Below are 19,489 nucleotides of genomic sequence, written 5' to 3' on the forward strand. Positions count from 1 at the left end.
CTAGAATCGTTCTAAGTTCAAGCATAAGGACAATCCATGTTTAAAATACTCCACATCCAGAAATCAGGAACAAATGTGGCTGACTGACAAAATACAAACAATAATTTAAATTAAGATAGGCAAACTATAATGAAGAAAACCAACTCCAGGAATAGTATTATGTGTAAAGCAGCTCACAGTCATAGAAAAGAGAATTTTGTATTTTTATCTAATAGCTAGTAAGCCCTGATAGAACACTTATTCATATATTTTTTGGGTCAGGGACTGTCATAACAATGTTCTATTCTCCATATATTCATGTTCTTTAAAAAAAACAGCTGCCTGTATTGCAATTCTTCCTTTGTAGAAGAGTGCAGATAAAACATACAGGGAGCTGCTCTGAAGCAGGTCAGGCAAAGGCTAGGTTCACACAACTAACTAAATCTTCAACATTCCTTGTTAGGAAACCACAATTGCTGTCACACAATGTGCTGTGCCCAAATAAACCATAGTTTTTAACATGGCATGTGGTTTAACATGATTCCCTGGTGCTGGATTCCTTTAACATGCTGAACCAGAAACTGTTGAGTCTCACCTTAGTCTAACTTAGCTTTTCATGTGAACCCAACCGATGTGCCTGGTTCCTGCCCCGCAGCCAGGACGCCTCCAAGGCTTTACATCGCAGATGGCTGATCTTACCTGGATAGGCTACCTATACCTGAGATTTCAATCTGGATCAAGGCCAGCCAGGATGGGAGTTAGAAAGGAATTGTGGAACTAGAGGAGGTGGGAACTGAGCCAGACTCCCTCTGCCTGTGAACCAGGTGCCCAACCCGGAGTTGTTTCTCCCCAAGACCTTCCACATGGGCAGCCAGAGTCTGATTTCATTACCCCAGCTGCTTTCGTATTGTTCAGCACGTATCTTTTACTTTTGAAGAGTCTGGAAGTCAGGCTCCACACAAGGAACTCCAAAAGACATTCTCTGTGAGCTTCTTGTCATGGTTCACAAGCAACCAGGTAGTCATTGGAAGAAACCCCGGCCCAGCAGGAAACCATCCTTTGGCTTGTCCTTTTAGAAGAAGCAGAATTGAGTCATTTTGTACTGGAAATCACAGCGGCCTGGGAGGGGAGGGCTTAATACCACAAACGCTCATTCAGAGCAGCTTTTGGGGAAAGACAGATTGTTTTTAAACCCACTGGGTTCCAGGCCTTCCTGGAATAAAGTGAGCTGTACCACACAGGAAGTTCTCTGCTAAAGAGCCTGCTAAGCACTGTCATCTGCTCTGCACTGGAAATGACCTTTTAACAAAGCGAAGCTGGTTGTCAAAAGGACAGCAACCGGTAGACACTCGTCTGTGCCCTAACACAGCATGGCTAGTGGGTCATTCTCTTCCCCTCACCAATACCAGGTCAGACACCTGCTGTCATGTTCACCGTTCCAATGTTGCCGGTACATCGTAATGTTTCACATGTCATTTGGCTGATGTGTGTTTCGTCTGGGAGGGGAGGAGGATTCCATCTCGTGGGATTGTTATATGTTAGCAGCTGGATTGGAATGCGTTTGGGTTATCTCCTGTGTTCAAGGTTCCTTTCCCAGGACATCAGCAGAAACGGTTACCAGCACCTGGGGGGGGGGGGGGAGTTTGCAACGGCAGGGCGAGGGGAGGGATTACATTTGAGCCGAGGGTTTTTAGTTTGTATTTGGCGTGCTTTTGCTCATTCTCAGCTTTCTCTGTATTTGCATACTATTCTTTAATAAATCAGATATCATTAAGTTCCTGCTTGTGAGTCTGAGTCTATTAGGGTAGGCAATCATTACACCTGCCTACCCAGTCTGCGAGGCTGGTAGTTCAACCAGGCCGGAGTTTGGCACTTGGTAGGCTGTGCCCAAGGCACTCAGCTCTGGTCTAGCTTTACATGACCAGTGTTTCTTCACACACATTAAAGCAACGGCTGGGTTCCCACAACATCCTGAACCATGAACTCTCCTGTTATGGGATGAAAAGCTTTCATGTTCTGGCTACATTGGGATGGCTCAGCTGCCCATACCCCCAAAAGAGTGTGGGCAATTTGGGTAAAGGGTGTGAGCCACTTGAGTAAAGAACTTTGGGCAGGAGATTAAATATTAGAAATGCTGATAGTTTCCCTAAGCAGGCCCCAGGCTTTTAAGCAATCACCTGAAAAGGCCTGAAACACAGGGCTTCCATCTTCAGTTCTCAACAGGAACTGGAACCCTTTGAAATAGAACATGTAGTCTTGGTGAAGTATTTGTGGTGGCTGCTGCAATTCTTCCTAACCAAGATTAATTTCTTCTCTCTAGAAATACGTGTCATTATGTTTCCAAACTGGTAAATGGCAGTTCTTGAATAAATCCTTATTATTTTTCGTCAAAAAGATGCCTAAATACATCGGGCTCCACCGCGACTGAGCGGGCAGATCCCCGTCCAGGCGCCGATCCTCACGCCGGCAGGGGAGCGGTTGACCCTCGCGATCCACCGGCCCTCACGCGGCGGGCCTCCTTCGCGGCTTGCGCCGCTTTCATCCACACGCTGGGACGATGCGCCTACCCCAACACGCGCGCCTAGCACCCGGACTCGAACCCGACCGGGCAGCACCGGGCCGTTTCGGAGGCTGCTCCAGAAGGGCGAGAAAAGGCCTAACTCCGCTCCGCGCAAAGCGGCCTCAGCACCCAAGCCCACCCCGCACGGGCACCCGCCTCGCCCCAGTTTAAGTCCCCCGGCAGAGGAAGCGGCGGCGCCCGCCTCCGAAGAAAGCGGAGCTGGCCTTCCCACGCGCACCCACGCTCGGCGCGCAGCTCCGGAAGCGGCGCTCCGCCCCCCACGGGGCTCGGCTCGCCGGAAGCGGAAGCGGGCCGGAGCGGCCGGAAGCGGAAGCCCGTCAGCCGTCAGCCCGGGCGCCTGGTGTTTACGCGCGTCGGGCGGCCCTCCTTCCTGCAGCGGCTCCCCGGGCTCGCGGACCGGCCCCGCGTCGCCAGCATGTCGGGCTCCAGCAGCGCCCTCATGAAGCAGCCCCCGATCCAGTCCACGGCGGGGGCCGTGCCCGTCCGCAATGAGAAGGGTGAGAAGGGCCGGGGGGCGGCAGGGGGGTCCTCGGCTCAGAGGAGGACGGGGGCAGAGGGAGGGGTGGGGGGGCCCTCGGCTCGGCTGGAAGCCCTGACCGCCCGCCGCCTCTTCCAGGGGAGATCTCCATGGAGAAGGTGAAGGTGAAGCGCTACGTCTCGGGGAAGCGCCCCGACTACGCGCCCATGGAGTCCTCCGACGAGGAAGACGAGGAATTCCAGTTCATCAAGAAGGCCAAGGAGCAGGAGCTGGAGCCCGAGGAGCAGGAGGAGGAGCTGGCGAGTGATCCCCGCTTGCGCCGCCTGCAGAACCGCGTCACCGAGGATGTGGAGGAGAGGTGAGTCCGGCTGCCTTCCTGGCCAGTGTGGCAAGGCTGCTTGGACAAACTCTGACCTGGGCAAGAAGCTTCTCCGCACAATGCAGCAAGAGGGGCCTGTAGAGGAAAAGTGGCCTCTATCTTATCTTCCAGGCTGGCGAGGCACCGGAAGATTGTGGAGCCAGAAGTAATGGGGGAGAGTGATTCTGAAGTGGAGGGAGAAGCCTGGCACGTGGAGCGGGAGGACACGAGTGAAGAGGAAGAGGAAGAGATAGACGATGAGGTATGCGTGGGCCAAAGAAAGGGGCTTGGCGTTGGGGGTTGAATTGCATATTTGAACAAATTTTAGAAGCCCTTTGGAAGAACTTTGCTTCTGCGGGAGACGCAGCCATGAGCCTTCCCGCATTTAGGAATGTGAGGAAATGCTTTTGCAGTATGTCCACTAGCCCAGTGTTATCTTACTGGGCAGCATCCAGGATTTTGGCTCTTTTTCCTCAGCTTTTGCTGGACGTTCCAGGAGTTGGACCTGGACCATTTGACATGTAGAGGTCTTACATTCAAGTAACTATTACTAGCTGTAAACTGCTACATGACAGAGACTGGATGGAATGGGGTAGGGGGCAGGGACATAAGATAAATGTTCCTCTTCATCTCTCCTTAACAGGAAATTGAACGTCGCCGTAATATGATGCGCCAGCGTGCTCAGGAACGCAAGAACGAGGAGTTGGAAGTGATGGAACTGGAAGATGAGGGCCGTTCTGGGGAGGAGTCTGAAACCGAGTCTGAATATGAGGAGTATACAGATAGTGAGGATGAAACTGAACCACGCCTTAAACCCGTCTTCATTCGCAAGCAAGTTCCATTAGTTAAACAAAGGGAGGGGAGGAGGTGGCCATGGATCTCTTGAGCCTGAGAGATATTTCACAGCTTTGCATTTAAAATATTGGTGGCATATCATTACAGCTCCACTTTGGGGTAGCTTCCAAGGAGCTTTTCTTGCAGTGTTAGGTGTGAATTCTAATAATCAGGTTTTCTTCTGGAAAAGATTTAATTTGGATATTATTCAACACTCACCACAAATACCTGTTGCAGAAAGGACCGAATCACAGTCCAGGAGCGAGAAGCAGAGGCACTGAAACAGAAGGAGCTGGAGCAAGAGGCCAAACGGATGGCTGAAGAGAGGCGCAAGTATACCCTCAAGGTATTGGGAAAGTAACGGGCAGGTGGTTGACAGCCAAAAGGAATGTGGCCCTTTAGAAGACTTACCCTTCCTTGACATGCTGCAGATTGTAGAGGAAGAAGCCAAGAAGGAACTGGAGGAAAACAGGCGCTCTTTGGCAGCCCTTGATGCTTTGGATACTGACGATGAGAATGATGAGGAAGAGTATGAGGCTTGGAAAGTTCGAGAATTGAAGCGAATCAAACGGGACCGTGAGGAGCGTGAGGCGTAAGTATAATCAGATGCAACATTGATTCGGTAAGGAATTAAATCCTTCTATCCCCACATGCTTGGGTAAAAATGGATGGTGGTTGGTGTCAGGCTATTTAACTCTGGTATCCCCTGGCTGAAAGAAGCATTTTATCCAACCTCCTGCTCAGTGCAGGGCTCCATTGCTATAGCTTTCTGACAGGGGGCCATTCAGTCTTTATAAGCCTGACACCTCCCAAGGCAGCCTGTTCCATTGCCAGACAGCTCTTATCGTTAGGAAGTTTTCTAACTAATTCCTTGTGACTAAACCCATTATTTATTCTTTTGTTTTCTGGAACAACAACACTGAGCACCTCTACCCTATCCACATGATAGTCTTTCAGACATTTTTAAACAGTTTTTTTTTCTCCCAGCCAAACATCCTTGGTACCTACAACAGTTCCTTTTACTTTTTTCCTTCCAGTTTCTCCTTTCTTCTTATCCTCTCAGTTGCTTCCTAAAATGTGCCCAGAACTGGCATACTCTGACTGCGATTGGACCAATGCAGAATAGAGAGAAACAGTGATGCTTCATCTTGTTGTTATAAGTTTGTTGAAGCAGCCTAGGATGGCATATTCTTTTGCGTTTATTGGCTCAAGTTCAGTTTGTGATTTACCAAGACACCCAGATGCTCCTGGCATGTCCTATTGCCTGGTATTGTTTTCCCCCTTTCCTCTCCATCATTCCAGCTTGATATTGGTGCCATTTGTTGGCAGATGCTGGGAAAGCTTTAGCCCAGGAGAGATCAAAAAAGTCACACACCAAGCATTTCTATAAAAATAATTTATTTACAGAAAGCAAAAACAAAAGCAAAACATTTAAAGGACTTAGCTCCCTTTGGAGCAAGCCTTGCTTGCCTACATTGCCGGCAGAGAAAAAAGAGGAAGTGAGAACAAGTCCGGGCAGGTTTCCTCCCCCCCCAGGTGATTTGCATGAAGCACGTGAGAGGAGACAATCTAATACAACCTTTTAACCCGGCCAAAATGATTAGGCACATATAGCAGTCTTAATCTGTTAGTAGGAAAACCTCAACACCATTGACACACACCTGTTGGGTGTCATTGTTCCACCAGCTCTGTATACATTTAATGCTAGTATACTGCAACCCACATTGTGTTATTTTTGCTGTTAGGATCCCATAGGATGCTTAGTCACATCCTTCGCTGAAGTTGGGGGTCTCTATATTCATTGCATTCCCATGGTCAACTAAACCTTTCACAATCAAACAAGGAGATCTGACTGGTTTGACGTTATGTATTCTTGTGACTCATGCTAGCGTTTGCCAAGTAATAATATTTTCTAAACGTTCACAAGCAGCTGCATAATCTATTCCAGAGTTTTTCCCATCTAGTTGGTTAGTCTAATTATGCCGGGCCTCTTTTTTCCTTCTTTTGAAGATAGGAGCATTTGTCTTTTCCAGTCCTCTGGCTCCTTCAGAAATGACATTTATTTATTTATTTATTTATTCATTCATTCATTCATTCATTCATTCATTCATTCATTCATTCATTCATTCATTCAATTTATATAGCCACCCATCTCAAACCAGTGACCAAGACTCTGTGATGCTATTAGTGTGGTCTTCGACTTAAACTTATTCATGATAGCCAGATATTCCCTAACCAGCTCTTTACTTAAATCTTTACATTAATTGTACTTGCTCAAGTGCATTTGTATATAGTGCTACTTGGGAAGAAGACCAAAGCAGTTTATGAACTTTGCTTTTCCTTTTTCTTCCTTTTACTAGTAACATAGCCAAACAAGGTCTTTTTTTTCCCTTTCGCTTCTCCTGCAACCTAAGCTGCTTTTGTGCTGTGGCTTTTCTAATAATAATAATAATAATAATAATAATAATCATCTTCTTCTTCTTCTTCTTCTTCTTCTTCTTCTTCTTCTTCTTCTTCTTCTTCTTCTTCTTCTTCATAAATTTATTCACCACCCATCTCTCCCCTACGGGGGGACTCTGAGCAGCTTACAATAAAACAAGATTAAAATATAAAACCATTACGATTACAAAAGACAATAAAATATAAATATAATAAAATCTACATGGCGAAGAGATCTTAATCAGTATTAGCTACTTACTGATACATCTCTTTGATTATAACACCCTCTTCCATTTCCTATACCTGTCCTCTTTCGTTCTTATTTCAGTTGAAGGCTGCCTTCAGCCTATGATAATTGTCTCCATTTTTTTATCTGGATTTGTTTGTGATTAAATTTTGAAAAGCACCTTATAGGTAGTCCTCAGTTTATGACAGCATTTGTGTCCAGAATTGCCATTGCTAAGTGACACAGTTGTAAAGCGCCACATCACATGACTGCACCGCTTAGCAATAGCAGTTCTGGCGGTCCTGGTTGCTGTCTTTAACCGAGGACTGCATGGGTCGTTAAGCAAGGACCTCATGTGACTGTGACTTCCTGCTTCCAGCTTCCTGCTGGCTTTCCCATTGACTTCGCTTATGGGAAGCCAGCAGGGAACGTCAGGAATCACAATCATGTGACCTCAGGGATGTTGTGATGGCTGGAACTCCAGGGACCAGTCGCAACTACCACTTGTTCAGTGCCATCGTATGTTTGAATGGTCACTGAACAAGTAATTGTAAACAGAGAACTGCCTGTATTTCTGTGAAGTTTCCAACCCATCTATGCTCCTTTTGTCCTAAGGATTTCGGTTCATGGGATCTCACCTAGTACTTCTCTGAACTTGCTGAAATTGGTTCTCCTGAAATCTAACAGGAATGTACTGCTATGCTCCAGTTTCTCTTTCTGTTGTATTGTGGACTCACAAAATGTTGTGGTCACTTCCTCCCAAGCTACTTACTGCTTTTATCTCTTCAACCAGCCAATCTTTTTGTCTCTTCTTTAGTCTTCTAGAAAATTAAACAGATAGCGAGACTACTGAGGAATCTTTGGGATCCTGCAGTCTTGGTTGAGATGGGTGCCCAGAAACTGTCTGAGTACCTGGAGTCTCCCACAATTACTATGGCACTTCTCTCTGAAAGTTCTGTAATGTGATCTAGAAAGGCATTATCCAGATTTTCGGCCTGGCCTGGAAATGCGTAGCACACTTCCGCAGTAAAAATCTCCTTTTATTGCGTTGCTTAGTGTGAGGTTCTTGATCTTTATGCCCCAAAGCCAGCAACTCACAGCACAAGCCACTAGGGATATGCATAGTTCTTTACTGGGACATTATCAAACTCTGTTAGAGCCACAAATGGGGCCTACTTCCTCCTGCCTTCTCTTTTAAGCCTCCCACCTTCTGCTTCTGTCCCGCCCCTTCCTCTCTTCTTCTTTGATGGCTCTTCTCTGTGGTGACAGCTTGTGCATTTGTGCCCTTCCTTCACATGCCTCTCCTCCTCCCCTTCTGAATAAGTTATACCCTTCAGTCCTTGCATTCCACTCATGGCTTTCATCTCAGAGCATCCGAGCCAAATGGCTGTCCTATCTTTTCTTGAAAACCTACAGTGAGGGAGCTCTCACAGTTCCAGAAGGCCGGCTGTTCCACCGCTTAATAATTTTCACTGTCAGGAAATTCCCTCTTATTTCTAGGTTGGATCTCCCCCGGTAAAACTTCCATTCATTGGTTCTTGTCCAACTTATCCACATTCTCTTCCCTGTGCTAGGCCTTCAAATATGGACGAGTGTTATTGTATCTCCCGTTAGCCTTCTTTTTAGGCTAAATGTACACAGTTCCTAAAGGCACAGTTGTTAGGATTTAGCCTCCAAGCCCCTCACCATCTAGGCTGCTCTGCACTCTTTCCTCAGCATCCCTTTTGTGCTGTGCTAACCAGAACTGGACACAGCGTTCTGTCCACTTCGTTCAGCACCCATTCATTCTTGACTGTATCCTTGTTTTACCTCACGTGCTGCTTAAATAGCCAGTGCTTTGGCATTGAGCTTTTATTTTTCTTCTGATATACCCAACTCTCCCTTTCAGATAACAGAGTGGAAAGCATTCACTTCTTTCAGCAAACAGTCCATGTACTTCCCCTTATCTATTATCATTTGCACATTTTTAAATTTCTCCATCCATTTTCACATCTTTAGTAAGTAGAAGAGGTACATAGATTAATCTAATTCTTCTTCTTTTACCTTTTATGCACAACTGCTTTTCTCACTCCATTTCCCATCTACTTTGATCTTTTATGAATTAACTTTAAGATCCATAATCCTCACTGCATCGCACACTGATTCAATTCACTGGGCAGGGGGTTGGACTTGAAGACCTCCAAGGTCCCTTCCAACCTTATGATTCTATGAAAATGTTTCATAATTGCAACCTATTCATTTCGTCACATGCTTACTCAGATTCAACAAATGAGAATGTACTTTCTTTCTCACGTTCATATGTTTGTCAGGGATTCACTGACGAGCGGACATCTAGTCTGTACCGCCAGCCTAAAGCCACGCTGCACTTCTGCAGTTTTGCTCACTGTGACCTGTTTTACCCTTTCAGCCAGAATTCTGTCAGGTGTGATTAACAAACTAATCTCTTTGTAGGTTGTGCATAACAAGAACATCCTTTTTCCAACTGCCAGACACAGATGTGGCCTTCACACACCCGTTCATCAGGCCAGACAATGGCACATCTACGCCTACATCATTACCATTTTACAAAGTTCTCCATTTATGACTTTCTTTTCATAAGTTCCCACAAATAAACAATGGTGGAGCTGAACAGCTGGTCCGCACTACCATCTTTGGGTTTTCCAGGTGGTAGTGAAATCATGTTCTTCAAGGCAGTGAACTTAAAAAGATTCCATGGTTGATGGAATCAGAAAGAGAAAGGAGGAAAGGATCATTTGTGCATCATGTGCTAAGTGAAAACTTAATCTATACAGTTGTATATTTTTTTAATGTAAACAGAATAATTACACTATTAAATGTGTAACAGCAGTGGGGATTGAACATAATTTGCTTGCCCTTCTGGAGATCTCAGGCTACTGCATAGTCTTCTGCACTGAGCTACTGAGCTTAATAGGGGCATTCATAAGTCAGCTTGCCAAGCGGTGCAAAAGCACACAAGAGACTTGTTTCTCTGAAAGAACAGCGGCCCAGTTACTCTTGCGCTGGAAATATTGTTAAATCCTGCTTCCAGCAACAAGAATGGCAAAATACTGAACCCAGCAAGTGTAAAGGCTCCGCTGGGAGTAAGCCTAGATCATTGGCTTGGGATAAAGATCTTCCAGTCAGACCTACCCCATTCAAGGTGGCTTGAAAATAGTCTGCCCCATATGTCAAGCATGCCAGAGGTCACAGGGCTATCACTCCTAAGCATCTTGCCTGGAAAGTGAGTATTAAAAAGGAGCAGAGGATTCTGATCCCAGAGATGGCTTCTTTTAAGCATTGTTTCTTGGATAGAGCAGTTTCATAACATGATTATTGATGTTTCTGCCTTCTTGGAATAACCAGATTCTTCCCATCCGAAGTGATGGACTAGGAACAGGAAAGGGGAGGTCAGGATAAGCTGCATTTTATCCAGCACCTTATCCATAGCTTCAGGCTGCAACAGTGGAAATGCTTCCAAAGGCACAAGGCTAAATCTGCAGTTGGTGGAGGGCATAATAATGTTGACTAATCTATGGCCAGCGTAAGTTCTGGGTTCTATAGAAACTATCCGAGGGGAGTGTTATAAGCCTCCATGATAAGAAAAATCTTCACAAGAAAACCTTCCTTCTGTTGTATCAGGAATACAAAGCCAGGCTGTTGTAATACTACTGGGAGAAGTCCCATGGCTGTTTGGCAGCTTGACATGGCCATGGGGGTTCTACAAGCTGCTGAAGGCGATTTATCAAGCATCTGGAGGGAGGGAGTGTGGCTGAAGCAGGCTTTTTATTCTATGTAGGTTGGAGAAAGAGAAAGCAGAGATTGAACGGGTACGAAATTTGACTGAGGAAGAACGGCGGGCTGAGCTCCGAGCCAACGGCAAAGTCATTACCAATAAGGCTGTGAAGGGCAAATACAAGTTCCTGCAGAAGTATTATCATCGCGGTGCCTTCTTCATGGTGAGCACGCGTTTTGCCCCTGAAACTGAAGGACCACCAATTGTCTGTCAAACAGCAAGATCCATGCTTGGCAGAGTGGAACACTATTTTACATCACCTGTATCATAGCTTTGTCCCCGTCTCTTTTATCTCCACTGCAAACTGGAGTGTTGTGATCTTTTCCTCTGCTTCCACCCCAACCCTCAGTAGTTATCAGGGTTCCCTCTGCTCAGCTGTGCTCTTACTTCTTCAGGATGAAGATGAGGATGTATACAAGAGGGACTTCAGTGCGCCAACTCTAGAGGATCACTTCAACAAGACAATCTTACCTAAAGTCATGCAGGTATATGGGAGAAATGCCTGGTTGTGGATTGGAGCCACTGTAAGCTTTGTTGTTCCCACCAGCGTTCTCTGAGCAATGTTGCAGCACTGGGGCCAGGTGGTAGGCTATTCCAGAGACCTCAGTTCAGTACTTCCTACATGTTTTTTTCTCTTTGCTATCCAGGTGAAGAACTTTGGGCGCTCTGGACGGACTAAATACACACACTTGGTGGACCAGGACACAACCTCCTTTGACTCTGCCTGGGGACAGGAGAGTGCACAGAATACTAAATTCTTCAAGCAGAAGGCAGCTGGCGTGCGGGATATCTTTGAGAGACCTTCTGCTAAGAAACGGAAAGTGACTTGAGTGGGAAAGTATCGCCTGGATCCCTCTGCTAGCTCTGGCTCTTTGTTTGTTAGCTTTTGTTACTTGGGCCCACACAAAATTACCATTGGCCTGAATCAATTATACTGGCACTGGTTCAGCTTAACGGGCTCTCCCTTAGACCCTCTGCAGTCCTGTTTGTAATTCTGACTGACTATAAAGACTACTGCTCTTTACAGGAACAGTTAAATAGCGGGGGCAGGGAGCAAACTCTATTAAATGGTCCATTCTACAAAATTTAAGAGCAAAAAGTGCCCTGATCCTGCTTTTGTTAAAATTGCTGCTCTGATCCTGTCATGTGTAACCACTTTCAGTTGGAAATCCGGTATTGCTGCATACACGTTAAACAGAGATGTGCCACAGAAAAATGCTTGAAAGCAGCTGTCTTTCATGAAACATGCTAAGCCATTATTTGCTTCTACAATTTACTGAATGAACCATACTAGCTTCATATAAACCTTTTGTTTTAGTGCTCTGTGTGAAACCAGTTTGTCTTCTAACAGGGAAAAAGCCCCCTCCTTGGTTCTTCTGCTCTTACTGCTAGAGTAATGGTAGCATTAGATTGCAAATAAAGTAACAGCCTTACAGCTAATTGCATGCAAAGTTCACTTTCCAGAGATTGTTCCATTTTCCTTTTGGAACCTGCTGATCTCACAGTGCCAGGGTTGATTTGGTACTACAGTTAGGGAAACAGGGAGTAGCTTGTGACGTCTTAGAGGTGGTCTGACTCCACTGAGTTTTGTAAATCACTGCTGGAAAGGGTGCAGGTAACGCTCATAGAAGTTGGGAATAAAGTTTATTTTTCCTATCTCCAGAGTTCCTCTTTGCCTTGAAAAGAGCAGTTGCAAGAATTGGGCAGCTTTGTTCTGACTTTCTTTATTGCATTTCTATAATTAAAAATGGCACATAAAGAAAATGCAAGAAAATTCCTGGAGCTTCCCTGAAGCTTCCCAACCTAGTCAATTGAGGGAAGAGCACTGATTGATCTGGATCAATATAAACACAGTAGGTTGAAAAGTGACTCTTTTATTTTAATAACTTCAAAATGTGTCACGCAGTGCACAATCTGCATAAAAAAGGCCCTCAAGAGGCATATTTTCCACTTTCTCCACAGAAGCATGGCCAGCACAGAGCTCTCAATTGGTGAGGGTGATTAGTGCATCCACCACGTTGCCCATGTGTTCTCGTAAGCTGCGTTCTGCTGCCGCCCTAGATATCTCCATCTCATTCATCTATAAAGAAAAAGAAATGAGAAGCCAAATCTTAGCCAAGACAAGTTGCAAGCATCCAGGCAGACCTTTCTATTAAAGCCAAGCCAACTTGTGACCTGCGTGCTAGACTTACAATCAGTTCCAGATCCTCCTTCTTGATGGTGACCTTTGCCAGTTCTTTTTCTCTGAAACGAGGAGAGACGGTTCAGGATTATATTCATCCAGACAGCAGCACAGTCCTCTTTCCCTCACAAGTATGCCAGACGGAACATAATAGGAATAATACTGCCTATAGAACAGAGCCCTAAAAGGCCCAGAATAGGTTTTCCAAAAGCCAGTAAGGTGGTACCAGACCTCAAAATGGATATAATTTGTTTCAGCTACGGCAAGAAAGCCTCAAACCACAAGAGCAAGTCCAAATCCGTACTTAATACCTAGCTCATTACTAATGAATTTTAAATAAGCAAACTTTTCTAAAAGGGAAACTGTGATAGTTTAGTAGAGTCGGGATATAGAAAAGATCCCATCCCAAAGAACTGCAGGGTGTGCCAACCTCCTTCCTGACCATGCCAACCACTGCCAGGGCAGATAGACTGGTGTGCAATGGTAGGCTTTGCACTTGCCTAGAAAACAACATTCGTTTTGTTCATATATTTACTACCACCTCCCAGCTCAGCCATAATTTTCCCCCGGCAGAATCAGTTGAAATCTGTAGTTTTATACCAATAAGCCCAGATTGCTCTTTGGAGCAGGAGATCGGAATAATCAAACACTCACCGCTCCTGCTTTGCCTTCTGCTCTCTAGACCTTCGGTCGCCTATCACTGACATGGCCTAGGGAAGTCAAGGCAGAAGCGAAGCTTAGGAATCTGAAGAATCTGCATGCATAAAGACAGCCTACACAGCAGGAGTTGGAGAGTTTGGGTTTCAGAAAGCTTCAGCTCATCAAAAGCTTTTAAAACTGCTTTGGGCTCTTCCTGCGGCAGAATATGTGCTGTAAGGATTTAAATTGGCTAAAACACTTCCTGCTTTTTCTAAGACAGAGAAAGCTGCAGACTAGCTAATGACCACAGATTGTGACTGGGAATTTACTTATTTAGAAAAAAATTACTTGGGTTTGTCTAAATAAATAATAGATTTCTAAATAATGATGAATTTAAGAGGATTAAATGGCAAAGATCATGAATTAAATCTATTAAAAATACATAGGTTGTGTATCTTAAACTAAGAGAAAGGGTGTAGATACGAATACAGGGATAATATATACAGAGAACTATGGGGAAAATTGTATGTCAGGAAGCACGAACTGGTGTCACCTACATTGCTGTGGGTCCACTTAAGAATTGGACAGAAAATGCGTACTGGGTCCAACCCTCCGCTGGGTAGCCTTGCTTGGGGCAGGGAGGGCGGGAAAGCCCAAGAAACCGGCCGGGGCGCGCAGCGGCTAATGTGCCGCCGGGAACGGACGGGGCGGTGACCCTTGGCTCCCGCCGGCTCCCGCCTCCCCCCGCCCCGCTGCCCCCAGCCGAGGGCCGCCCTCCGCGGCTCCGAACGGCGCTCTCTGCCGAGGAGGCTGGCGCCGGGCGGCCCCGCGGCGCCTCGGCCTGCCTCCCCCGCTCCCTAGAGGCGAAGGGCCGGGAGGAGGAGGGAGCCCCGCACCGTTTCCAGGTTGGAGCTCTGGATCTCCTTCTCCTCCGCGTAGTCGGTGACGCGCTCGAGGTCGGCCGCCCCGCTGTCGTGTTTCCGCGGCTTCTCGGCCGGGCGGCCGCCGGCGCCGTCCCCACCGACCGCCGAGCCATTGGGCTCGGCTTCCAGCTCCAACTCGACGTCCCCCTCGGCCGCCATCGCTCCGTGGGCCTTGGAATGACGCATTTCCGGGAGCGGTGCGCACGGTCAGCCGTGGAGCTCGGCAAGGCAAAGCCGGACCGTCGCTTCCGGCGGGGGCTACTACCGCTTCCGGGTAGCGCGAGAGGACCCCCTCGCCTGGGCCCGGCTGGATCGGCGAGGCCGTGAAGGCCCGGCGCCCGGGGGAGCCGCCTGGCGGCGGGTGGCTGTCGTTCCCCTCTGCTGGCCGAGGGGCCGGAAGGCGGCGGGGCCGAGTCCGTGGCGTTTACCGCGGCCATATGGGCAACGGGGGCGGGGGCCGTGTAAAGAGTGAGGCCTTGCCCGACTTGCTGCGGGGAAGCGGGAGTTGGGGGCCAGGAGAAGCGCCGAGGCCGGGGAAGGGGCTCCATCAGGGGCGGGCGCGCGGCCAACGCAAGAGGAGTGGGGCGGGTGCCGGGAGGCAGCGGAGCTTCGGAGCGGAGCCCGGGCCCGGGCCGGCCTTCGGCGGCTTGCGTCCGGGCGGAGGCTGGCCAGCCGTCCGCCGGGGCGGGGGGAGTCGGGCGCTCAGCGGCTGCGGAGGGCGGCGGGAGCAGCCTGTCAGGAGCCGCCCGCAGGGAAGTCGACGGTCGGGAGAGGGGGCCTGAGCCGCGAGAGGCGGAGGCACGTGCGGGTTGCGAGTTCTGTGGCTGCAGCTTTGCAGTAAAGGGATCCCTGGCTACTTGGCGGTGGTTTCCTGGCCTGGTCTACCTTGAAGGGCTGCCTGTTGATCTTTCTATGGAACTCCTCGATCCATTTTCCATACAGTTAAGTTTACACAATACACTTCGCTTAGTCACTGAATTACGCCATCCTTACACGATCCGCTGGACTATAAGCAAACATTAGGGGGTTTGCATAACACGCTAACCAAAACAAGGTTAACATGTTGTGCAATGGAGCTGGTTAGGCATAGATTTTGCTGTCTTCCTGGCACAGGGGAGAGTTTCTTTTACTTTCCACAATTTTATTTTGTTCACCTAAGTTTATATTTTTATCAAAGTTTTTTTATTTCAAGTATACAGTGGTGCTTAAAAGTTGGTGAACCCTTTTGAATTTTTAGTATTTCTATGTAGTCAGTCAAACAAGTCAGAATATTTCTGCATAAATACTGTACAAAAATGTGATAAGCCCTAAAACTAGATAAGGAGAACCCAATTAAGCAAATTAAGAGTTGTACACAAGACAGGCCGCAGACAAATTTAATAAATAAATGAGTGAGTGAGTGAAAACCATACTTGATTTATTTATTGAGAAAAATAATTCAAAGTTGTTTGTGAGATGCCTCAGCCTTTATTGTGTTTTTATTTATTTGACTTAGGCATCACCTGACTCAAGTCTACTCTGGGTGGCTCATGACATAAAAAAGAACACCAAATATACAGTAAAAAAGCATATAATGAGGTAGCAAATTCAGAGGAGACAAACATGTCATATGTCCAGAAGGGGGTCCCACTGCGCTAGCCCAAGGCCTGGGAGAAAAGCTAGACCTGAAAGTCCCTCTAGAATGTCATCAGGGTGGGAGCTGCACAGATCTCAGGGAAAAGGATGCACCTGGTGCACCAGATGGAACTGCAAAGGCCTTCCTGGCTGCAGCTGCTACCTGCCACTCCATCTAAGTTTGAAGATGGAATATCCCCAGATCTACGGGGCCTTAACACCCAGAGCCAGTCTGTCTTGGTAGGATTGAGCTGAAGATGGTTCCTCCCGTCCAGACCCACACAGCCTCCAAGCACTGGGACAGAACTTTTGACAGTCACACCCAGTGGTTTCATATAGATTTTTTTTTTAATTGTATGGCATAGCAGTTTGGTGTTCATGCTGCTTTTTCTTGCTGGGAAATCCTTGTGAGGTCCAGCAGCCAGATGTGTAGCCTATTTTGCCATGACAAGTCACGTTGCCCAGGGTGCACCACGAGGAGGCTAGTCTACATTGCACTGAGTTGGGCTGAGAGAGCGGGACTGGCCCAGGGTCACCCAGCCGGCTTTCGTGCCTCAGGCGGGACTAGAACTCACAGACTCCTGGTTTCTAGCCCAGAACCTTAACCGCTAGACCAAACAGGCTCAATGTATAGATGTTGAATATATGAGGGAGGGGAAGGAGAGTTGAGCCCTGTGGCACCCCTTGGGAGGGGCCTAAGGAGCACCTTTTCAACTGCAGTCCCACCACTTTTTAAAAAATATTTTTTATTAAAGTTTACAAATACAAAGATAAAAAATAATACAAACTAAGAATTTTAAAATAAAAAGTGCAGAGAAAAATACAATAAAAAATTAAAAAAGATATATTCAGGTGATGTCAATTCATTTAGCAACTGTTCAAAGTTATGACATACAGCAGCTGAAAAAATGGACTTATGACCAGTCCTTGCAGTTACAACTGTTGAGTGTCTGCAATCCAACCACCTTTTTGACAACTTTCTCTAAAAAGGGAAGGTTGGAAACAGGACAATAGTTTAAGATACTGGGTCCAGGGATGACCACTCAAGGAGAAGGTGCCCCCCCCCCCCAAAGAGGCTACCACCACATCACAGAACCAACTGTAAGTCACCTTCCTGGCTGCCTTAACTATCCAGGAGCGATCTGGGGCTAACAAGCAGGTGGCCAAGCTAATTGCACCAAGACCTCTGTCCACTTCAAGAGTTACCGACTTGAACTCATCGCAGATCATAATACAAGACAGGTGCCTCGTCTGGATCTGCCCAGTCACCAAGTTGGAGCAGTTCTGATTTTATGTTTACTATGATTACTTTGTTTGTATTATATTGGTTTTGTATTGTTAGGTGACCAGAATTGTTTGTTTGTTATAGGCTGCTGTATACATTTTCTAATATTGTAAATGAATGAACAGACATACTGTTTTCCCCTCTGCTGTGCATGGCAGATTGTACATGGCACACACATTAATCTGCACTAGTAAGGCCAACTGCAAGCACGCCTCTGCATACAACTGCTGGGACATGTGCATGCACACCAACTTGGCATGGATGAGTGCGTCTTTCTGCCCCCCCCCCCAAACTGCATAAAACTGGAAAAGGACTTTAACGAGGGTTACTCAGCTCCAGGGTGGGCCGGACTCAGCTGGAACAACTGAGAGCCACCTTGGGGATGCGAAGAATGTGGAGAAGCTGTGAGCAGGGGGCAAGGCCTGAGGCAGTAGGGCAGCTTGACCTTACTGTGTGATTTTTTGAGTTTGCAGCCTTCAGGGCCAGAATGAGCAACTCACTGCTCTTGCATATGGTGGCAGCAGTAAGTCTGAGGTCTCAAGGGGACTGAGGCTACCCCACACCCACACATGCTCACTCCCATGTGGGCTCGCTCTTGGACGGCCCAGTCATAGCCTGCAAGGGCCTCCACCTTGGTTGCACTGTGCGGTGCTCCCCACAGAGGGGACTGACTGCTGTGTTCTCACTGCTGCATGCCCCCCCACCCCAGCAGGCGGTTTGTATGCTCAGCCCTCCATGGATCATGGCACAAGTAGAACTGGGGTGGTGTGCAGGTCAGGTCATCAAAGGTTTTGTTCATGCGAATGGAGCTGACCAGGCCCTTTTCACTTGCCGTTAAATTTAAGTGCTGCTGCTGCTGCCGCTGCCCTGGGCAAGAGTTGGCCAAGTCCAGCCTGGCAGTGAGTGGAGAGGTGTCCTTGCCCTGTGTGTAGAAGTTGCCTGTGTGCTGGTCACCCACCCCTGCAAATTCAGCTAGAGGAGACCCTACCCGCGACAATGAAGAAGCAACGATAACTAGCCACAAGAGCAATGTAGCATTGAGAATCTGGTTTGTTCAGTGGTGGCACTAACCAAAGAAGAGGAAGGGAGAGATGGCCCCTTTCCAGCTCTTTCATGTGAGGATGGCATATGGCAGGGTGTTGGGGATGCTTTTGGCGTGGGGCCTTGGCACCTGGAAGGCTTTCCAAGGGATGGGCAGGCAGATGGAGCAGATTCTCTTGGAGGGTCTGAGAATGGAGCTGCTGCTGTGTGATCGGAGAAGGCCGTAGGCCTGGCCCAGTCATAGACGTGCCACCCGTGACAGCAAACACCAGCAGTGGGCCTGCTGGGCGAGGCCACAGGAGCAAAGAAAAGAGGGAAGAACAATTGATTGCTTCTGGGGGTCCAAGTAAGAGGTGGTGGATATGGTAGCCTTCCCTTTAACTTTTTCACTTAGGTCTTTGAATTTGGTACCCAGAACTGGACACTATTCCAACTGGGACACAACTACATTCCATGATCAGGATACTATGACCCAGTTAATAGCATTTGCCCTTTTTAGCAGCCTCATCATACCATTGGCTTATATTTAACTTGTGCACAAGGACACCCAGATTCCTTTCACATGTCATGCTGCTAAGCCAGGTCTCCAGCACCCTATAATCCCTTATTTATGTCTTTAACGTTTTTCCTAGCCAGATGCAGAACTTGTTATTTCTCCCTATCCAGATCATTTGGAATCTCCCCTTTCCTCATCATGGCTTCTCACCAACTTGGGAGGAGGCAGAGAAGCAGGGTGCTAGAGCATCTGAACTGTGCTCCTATGTCAAGTCACTCAACAAGGGCCTGAAGCGGGGGAGCTGCAAACACAGCCATCAAAGAACAGGAAGCTGCAAGGCCATGCTGATATCAACATGGCCCTGGGCAAGGAATTGCTTCTCAAAGGAGCAAAATCTAGTTGGAGCAGACCTCAGTTGGTGATCTCAAGTGGAAGCCACAGCCAGCCAGCCGAGGCAGAACGCCAGTGAGGAAGCTGGCTGGGAGCACCCTGGGTACAGACATCAGAAGCAGCAGCTCACTTCTCCTCATGCCCCTTGGGCTCAGGGAGAGGTGTGTGCATGAGTGCTGATGCAAAACCTGGCGACCCTGGAGTCAATAAAGCTAGGGGTTAGCAAGGGCT

At 47.6% G+C, this 19,489-nt stretch overlaps 2 protein-coding genes across 2 annotated transcripts; one reads left to right on the plus strand and one right to left on the minus strand.

Moving 5' to 3' along the window:
• The first annotated feature begins 2,896 nt into the window (after window positions 1-2,896).
• Window positions 2,897-12,350, plus strand: MFAP1 (microfibril associated protein 1). Its single transcript, XM_063314545.1, has 9 exons — window positions 2,897-3,057; window positions 3,177-3,396; window positions 3,529-3,658; window positions 4,040-4,231; window positions 4,472-4,576; window positions 4,662-4,822; window positions 10,692-10,851; window positions 11,084-11,173; window positions 11,336-12,350. Exons 1-9 carry the CDS (start codon window positions 2,976-2,978, stop codon window positions 11,516-11,518), a joined length of 1,323 nt encoding a protein of 440 aa, XP_063170615.1. The 5' UTR covers window positions 2,897-2,975; the 3' UTR covers window positions 11,519-12,350.
• A 177-nt stretch (window positions 12,351-12,527) lies between these two features.
• HYPK (huntingtin interacting protein K) lies at window positions 12,528-14,618 on the minus strand. The gene is made up of 4 exons (XM_063314546.1): window positions 14,406-14,618; window positions 13,525-13,580; window positions 12,881-12,932; window positions 12,528-12,768 (listed from the first exon to the last, which is right to left on the minus strand). The coding sequence occupies exons 1-4, from the start codon at window positions 14,616-14,618 to the stop codon at window positions 12,673-12,675; spliced, it is 417 nt and encodes a 138-aa protein (XP_063170616.1). The 3' UTR covers window positions 12,528-12,672.
• Between the last annotated feature and the right edge of the window lie 4,871 nt (window positions 14,619-19,489).

The sequence above is a fragment of the Candoia aspera genome, chromosome 13 (assembly GCF_035149785.1).
Source record: "Candoia aspera isolate rCanAsp1 chromosome 13, rCanAsp1.hap2, whole genome shotgun sequence".
Lineage (NCBI taxonomy): Eukaryota > Metazoa > Chordata > Lepidosauria > Squamata > Boidae > Candoia > Candoia aspera.

Coding starts and splice junctions, on each gene's coding strand:
- HYPK (XM_063314546.1), bottom strand. CDS start 14,618: ATGCGTCATTCCAAGGCCCACGGAGCGATGGCGGCCGAGGGGGACGTC. Junction 13,581..14,405: donor AGAGCTCCAACCTGGAAACG/GTGCGGGGCTCC, acceptor TGACTTCCCTAG/GCCATGTCAGTGATAGGCGA. Junction 12,769..12,880: donor AGGAGGATCTGGAACTGATT/GTAAGTCTAGCA, acceptor TTTTCTTTATAG/ATGAATGAGATGGAGATATC.
- MFAP1 (XM_063314545.1), top strand. CDS start 2,976: ATGTCGGGCTCCAGCAGCGCCCTCATGAAGCAGCCCCCGATCCAGTCC. Junction 3,659..4,039: donor AGGAAGAGATAGACGATGAG/GTATGCGTGGGC, acceptor TCTCCTTAACAG/GAAATTGAACGTCGCCGTAA. Junction 10,852..11,083: donor ATCGCGGTGCCTTCTTCATG/GTGAGCACGCGT, acceptor TTACTTCTTCAG/GATGAAGATGAGGATGTATA.